The sequence below is a fragment of the Myzus persicae genome, unplaced genomic scaffold (assembly GCF_001856785.1).
Source record: "Myzus persicae strain clone G006 unplaced genomic scaffold, MPER_G0061.0, whole genome shotgun sequence".
Taxonomy (NCBI): domain Eukaryota; kingdom Metazoa; phylum Arthropoda; class Insecta; order Hemiptera; family Aphididae; genus Myzus; species Myzus persicae.
In genome coordinates, this window is record NW_019103949.1 from 205,186 (window position 1) to 212,529 (window position 7,344).

Genomic DNA, 7,344 nt, shown 5'->3' on the forward strand with positions numbered 1-7,344 from the left:
TCAAAAATATCCACGGTACTTTAGTATAAACACCTATTTTCTAAGTGAAGCGAGAAATGTATTGGATCAACAAACATCTGTTGTTTAGTTTTGTCAGTGACTATAATTTGTCTTTAGTGGAATAAGCGCTCCAAATGGTCTACATGATAATCTATGTATGCATTCGGTTCTTTACGTCCATGTGGCCATTTAATTTATCATACAAATGTATCATTTTGTATAAACTTTATGAAAATAAACATACTGTGATTTGGTAATATTGTTGTAACATTCGATTAGCAATAATCCTAGACACTTTCAATTTCATCGACGATTATTGGTCTCGGAATTAGGGGAAACTAGCTTTGAGAACCTTACAATTTCCAACGACCATGACAAATAAAATTACAGATGGCGTCGACCGGAATAAACGAAGAGAACGTTCTGCAGCAGGACACGGTCGTCCGGTCCCTTAAAGCGACGTACGCGGTGCACAAAATCATCGGCACCGGTCGTTTCTCTCGCGTCTACAATGCATCGGAGGTGGGCACAGGCAATTCGGTAGTGATCAAGGCTCTGAACGATGAGGGCTCCAGCACAAGATTGGACCGAAAACTGTACCTCAAGGAACTGGACTTTTTGAACAAGCTCAAGTCCAGTCAGTTGCGGTCCCGGTACGTCCAGTTGAGGGACACTATCCCGCTCAAATCAGGAATGATATGTTTCGTCATGGAGAGACTGAGCACCACCCTGCAAGCAGTGCTGCACAACATTGGTCCGCTGCCAATGTGCATGTGTCGGCCGATCGTCAGACAGATCGCACAAGGTACGTGTACAACAATGTATGAGATAAAACTGTATGCGAATGGATTACCATAGCTATTTGTCTATAGTGTAGAGGATCCCAACCGGGGGGATTTAGCGTCTGCTCGGGGGGAGGGGGGGGGGGATGTAGTGATGATAAAATTACGAAAGTAATTATGTTATTTTACAATGTGTGAAATTCAAATCACTATATTAGTTATCAGATTATCAGACATCGATAACAATTATACATTAGGTATAACGATAGAGTCGATAGACCGAGATAATATTATTTATGCCTTATGCTAATATTTTTGTTTTTATATTCAATATTTTTTTCTTATACTTAATATTATTACTTCGTGGGTTGATTTATAATACATTTTAAAATTGATGAAAATATTAAAAGTAAATTGTTGTATATTGTATAATACGTAGTTATTTTGAATGTTTATTTCTACCGCTCACAAACCAAAAAATTCGCCTAAACTCTAATTTAGAGGGTATGGGGAGGGGGAATGAGATTTAAGTAAATTTACAAAGAGGGCGTTGAAAGTTGAAAGAAAAAGGTTGGCAGCCGTTGGTCTAGTGAAACAAATAAAGTTTTTGTTATAAAAATATCATAGGATCAAGGTTCCATAAAAATAACGATGCTATGACTAATTGCGACTTTTTGTTCCAAGTAAATATTAATATCATTGGGGAGGTAAGCTATATAATATTTTGTAGAGCAGATACTAAGTATAACTATTCCGATGAAAGATAAATGGAATATTCATATTGCTTATCACATTATGTGTGTCTTAATATACCCCCCACTGACCGATGATCATAGAATATTTGTAATTTTTTTACCAAACTTTTTATGGTTCAAGGTGAGAATGTAAGTTAATGATTTAGTGATGATAAATAATAAATATAGGTAACCTGCCATGAAGACCCATGGTCAAATTATTTAAAAAATATGTAAATCATGTACCAACATTTATTAATGGTTGTGAGTTTATTTTAATTGACATACCAGCTGTTTTTAAAAACATTTTAACCACTGATGAGACATGAGAGGGATTGGATGGAACGTCATTCTACGTTTTTTAACTTAATTTTTCAAATTAACAGAAAAAACTAATTTATTAAACTAGTCACTCAAGCTAAATTATTTAGTAAGTTAGGTAGGTAGGTAATTAGAAAATTAACTAATTAATTAATTAAAACATTTTTAATTAAAATAACTTTAACAAGTTGATTTAATGATGCCTAAAATATTATATTATTATGCTCTGTAATAATACACAGTGTATAATAAACATTGTACAAGATAATATAATATTAATTGGAAATATTATCATTATGTCGCTTAATATTTATCTTGTATTTGATCAATATTCCTCTATAGTTTAATTTTTTTAGAATATTTTGATTTCGATATTGTTCATTACATAATTTAGTGTTTACTTATCGTTATTACTTTAATAGTTCTTGGAAATAGACAAAAAAACTGTATTTGTACAATTAATTATTGATGATGTTATTTTAAACTTTTTTCTACCTGGGAATACTTTGATTGTGAACATTTTTTAATCTATTATCAACCAGCTTGACATTGTTTTCAAATGTTAAGTTCAATAACTTAATTGATAGCAATATAACAATAGACAATAGGCAGTTTTTGTGTGTATAGTAATGCAACTTGAAGTATAAACCCGGTTAGTCCTAGCACATCGATTTTTTATCCATTCGGGGACAGCTTAACACATAATCGGCTTACAATAAAATATATCCGCTGTATATCTAAATCAAATATTTGGTCATGTGGCATACCTAGCCTGTAGAACATTATATTATATTATTAAACGTACTCCTTGTGAGACGTCAGACTTTACACTGTTACAATGCACCATCAGATACTTTCGCGTTCCCACATAGTACCTACGTCATTATGTACTTTAGTCGGGGATAACATCGTGACAAAAACTAACCCGGATAATGTTCAGATTGACCCATTCTTACATACACTTTCTGTCGGACGGGTATAAATGCCTGAAATTGGGTAAGATCAATCTCACCCGGGTAATGCCGACATTACACAAAATCGAGGATTGCGCGTACGATAATACGTTATGTGCACGATTTATTGTGTACCAGATAGTGACTGTTGACTCTTATCGGCAGAATAAATGACAAATAAGCTCATTATGTTTTGATGTATTTTGAACGAAGTGATCTTCCAAAAAAATCAATTTTTCCTAAAAATTACTCATTTCAATCAGACGCCAATCAGGTGCTCTCTCAAAAGTATACTAGGTATTAAGACTTCAATCATACCATTAATTTCATTGTTATTTAATAAGTTAACAATAATATTATCCTGAAGTCTTGAAATATTTACCGATTAACATAATTATTACCTATACCTAATATTGTATTATGCAATTTTCAAAGTAATTTGGTCATTTTATTTGCATGGGGTTTGTGGCATGAATTCCCAAACATGTAAAAAATTATAATTCAAATAATTCAATTTTTATAATTCAAAAATGTTGCTTTCAATTTAAAATCAAATTATTATTTTTTTGTATTCGATATCCACAAAAAACTTAAACTTGGGTTCAATAAGAACATTGTAAAATTTTCATACTACCTGTAGCTAAAAAAAAGTCTCAAAAAGGATATATCATTTTTGTACTTTCATGGGTTATTTTAGGTTTGGGTTCATAAAATATTTGATTTAAGCATAAATTTACAAAAAACGAGGGTAAAATATGTCAACATAGGCGTTAGATATTTTTTTTATCTTTACTACTTATTACAACATCTCGATCAGATGTTTATTTCGATTTGATTTATAACGTTATATTCGTTCCGTCGGCTGTCCGTGTTCATGACATATGCTTTTTAAGGATTGGCCGGTTTGAAGTGTTTGGGGATCGTGCACGCCGACCTCAAGCCCGACAACATAATGTTCAACTCCGGGACGGGGAACAATATTCTGGTGAAGATCATCGATTTTGGTTGGGCATTTGACATGAAGAACGTACACACAATGTACCAAAAGGAGATACAGGCGATCCCGTACCGCGCACCTGAGGTGTGCTTCCAAGGCAGACTGGACCATGGTCTGGACATGTGGGCCCTGGGATGTATCATGCCGGAAATTGTTACTGGCGTCAAGTTGTTTGACGTGGAAGAGGAGGAGCTGTTGGTCAAAATGATTATACGTACACGGCCCATGCCCAATTACTTGGTAACGGATTTACCAGCGGATATTCTCGAAACGGAACTCACCGTCGGTTGGATTCAATTTCAGGTGATTATAATTAACATGACATAGTAACACAATATTGTTATCACTGTTGTTATCTATCATTACCTATTCATTTTGCTCTTCGACTATTATAAAATACCCGCCACATCGTAAGTAGTCGTCTGCTTCCATCCGCCACTGACTTGAACTTAACAAGTATACAACTGTTACATTTTAATAAGTAGCTATTTATGATATTTAAAAGTTAGTATTTTAAATAATTTAGTAAACCTAGGAGATATACCTACTACAAAATATTATGATAGATAGTACAATTTTAAATTTTAATACAGTACCTATTCTTACTAATTTCCACTACAATAAACGTCTGTGAAAACTCACTTAGATATACACATATTATGAAGATAATTTTATACAGTTTTGAATTATCTATTTAATGTAATATTTTGTCTGAAGTACTCCTGTGCACAATAAACATACTGCAATAAGTAGTAGTCTTTGTCGTACCATAGGTATGCGTCTTAACAATATCCATTATAAACGATTTAAAAAAAATAAATCTATATAAAATTATACATATTATTACATCGTACATTTCGTTTGTTGGACATTTCATTACAATACACTAGTTAGTAATTGCAGTCAGTCACACTGACACTACTACTGTACATGTACCTACGTCCTACTGTTTTTTTTTTTTTTTTAATCCCATAGGCTCATTTAAACTAATTTGCCTTTTTACCAGGACGATCGGAACACGTCGTGTACGATTATTTAATTCCGACTATTGAGTGTCATTGTTAATATTATAAAATGCCTACTGCTCGCAGAATAAACTGTAATAATATTACGTGCGTGTGTTGATCACATAATCGTTGTGTCGTTTCACCGTGTTCGTTGCATACATTTCACTAATCATAATATTGCGCACGATTAATTACCACTAATTATTACATTCATGTAGGCAGGTGGTTTACGCTACCTAAATTAAAAGTATATGATAGGTACTATAACTATGGCTAGTAGAGCATAAGTAATAACACGCCTTATACATTTTTTTATTTATAAAAATCAAATTACATTTTTGAAACGTGCTCCTTGTACGGTTTCCAATACTCGTCCAGTCGAATATAATTGTTTTTACACATTTCATACGTTTTCTCCAAAGCATACCTGTTGTAGTATTGTGTGGTATATTATTATTAATACTGATTTTTGCTTTTGGATTTGATTGGATTTTTTTCTGGCAAAAAGAAACGTCCGATATATACAGAAAACAGTCTTATGGTATGCCTTATTATTAAAAACGGGATACGGCTTATTGTAATACGGAGGAATTGTTTGATAATAATATGCATATACGTATATATTATTTTATTGTTTGCGGTCCGTTATTGTAAAGTTTTCACAAGACTGAAACGGTTTCCGACTGCATGCATTGTTATTGGCTAGAATCTGAATCCGTTTTGTGAGTAGAAAATATGAGTTTAAAAAATAAATAAAACAAACTGCTGTACGTTAAAAGCCATTTCGAATTTGGGCTATTGCGGAAGAATTACTTAGGACAGCATATTTTATTTGAGACATTATTTTTATTGAGAATGATGGTGTACGGTTTTTTCTAAACATCATCTCATACAATAATATTTATTGTTTGTGATGCATCCAGTCAGGAAAATGTGTGCAACTTGAGGGTCCCACACAAACTCAACCACAATTATTAGATGTTTGATTTTTGTCGGTAAATGGTTAATGGTTTGAATAAATATATGATATGGTGCAAAACCGACTACGAAGAATTAATTATCGATAGTCCATAATTGTACAATATGATTCAATAAAATATTAGAAGGTAACGAGTTTGTTATTGTGTTTAAAAAAAAAAAAACACGTCAAAAGAATATAGAGCTGCTCATTTTATCAATGTGAATTCAAAACTAAACAGTTTTTTTTTGTTTTTAAGACCAATAATTAACTTTAAAAAAAAAAAAATTAGTGATATCGTTACCTAAATGTTTATATTATATATTGTGGGTACTTCATATTAATATAATAAATTATTGAACAAGTTATTTACGTATTTCGTATTGTAGTAGGTAATACAATGCATATTTAGCATTAAATAAGTATAAGATGGTTATATATTTTAAATTTCCGTTAATGATCGTGATTAGACATGAATGAATATTTATCTCACTATTCGATACAAATTAATCTTCACAAAAATCTGAATACGAGGCGATTTTTGAAAATATGATATTAAAACGCACGGATACATATTTATTTTTAATACTTTTTTTGTTTATAAATCTTCATGCAAGTTAATTTTTAATATATTATGGTTGTTATTTGAGTAACATGCAGGCTGTTGATAATTATTTCACGGAAGCACTACAATCTGAATAAAGCCAAACTGTTCAATAATTCATTGTCGGTCGAGGTATTCCTATTTATCACTTTTAATATTACTACACGTAAACTATTTTTCTTTATTTTTCATATAATATCGGTCCACGATTTTCTTTGTAGCGTTTATCAGGAGTGGGTTGCTGATGATTTACATATAAATCTAATTTTATATGCTTAAAAAAAAAACAAAAATGTACAATATTATAACAGACATGTAAAACATCCATTACCGCTGCTGTACGATGTACGATACACGATATAAGGAAGTTGACTTTCGGTCAACAACTCATATTAGTAATACATACTATAAGACCTTAATAATTGTCTACATCTTAATTATGTCCAGATTTTTTAAATTTGAATAGTATCATAACGGTATATCTGTTGTATATGTTGTACACACTGCACTATTATTATTATTATTATTATTATTATTTTTATTTGATAAAACTAAGGTTATGTTTTTCGTTATGTGATTGTGTGAGTGTATACCACATCACTACATTAGTTCTTCATTTTAAGTTTTATTATGTTATATAAATTAGTTATTGTACAAATAATGAATTGTGTCTTATTGTAAAATGGATGTACAAATAAATAAATAAAACATGGCGCAGTCGTTTATATTTTGATATAATGTTATAAAGTAACCTATTCGCCGGATTGAAACGGATAAAAAGGCGTCATGGAATTTAACCGACCTGCAAATTTAAAACTGACTGGTAATTTAAATGACAACTTTAAAATATTTAAACAAGAAGTTGAAGTTTATTTTATGGCTACTGAGACAAACAGTAAGAGTCAGGAGGTTCAAGTGGCAAGATTACTCAATTTATTAGGACCAGATGGCTTAAAGTTGTACAACACATTTAAAATTGATGTTGTGA

At 31.5% G+C, this 7,344-nt stretch overlaps 1 protein-coding gene across 1 annotated transcript; it reads left to right on the plus strand.

Annotated features, from left to right (window-relative positions):
- Positions 1 to 390: 390 nt before the first annotated feature.
- LOC111036786 (homeodomain-interacting protein kinase 1-like) lies at positions 391 to 4,090 on the plus strand (the record flags this gene model as incomplete). The annotated part of the gene is made up of 2 exons (XM_022318969.1): positions 391 to 805; positions 3,684 to 4,090. Coding segments are annotated over exons 1-2 (822 nt in total), but the record flags the coding sequence as incomplete, so codon positions are not given.
- Positions 4,091 to 7,344: the final 3,254 nt, after the last annotated feature.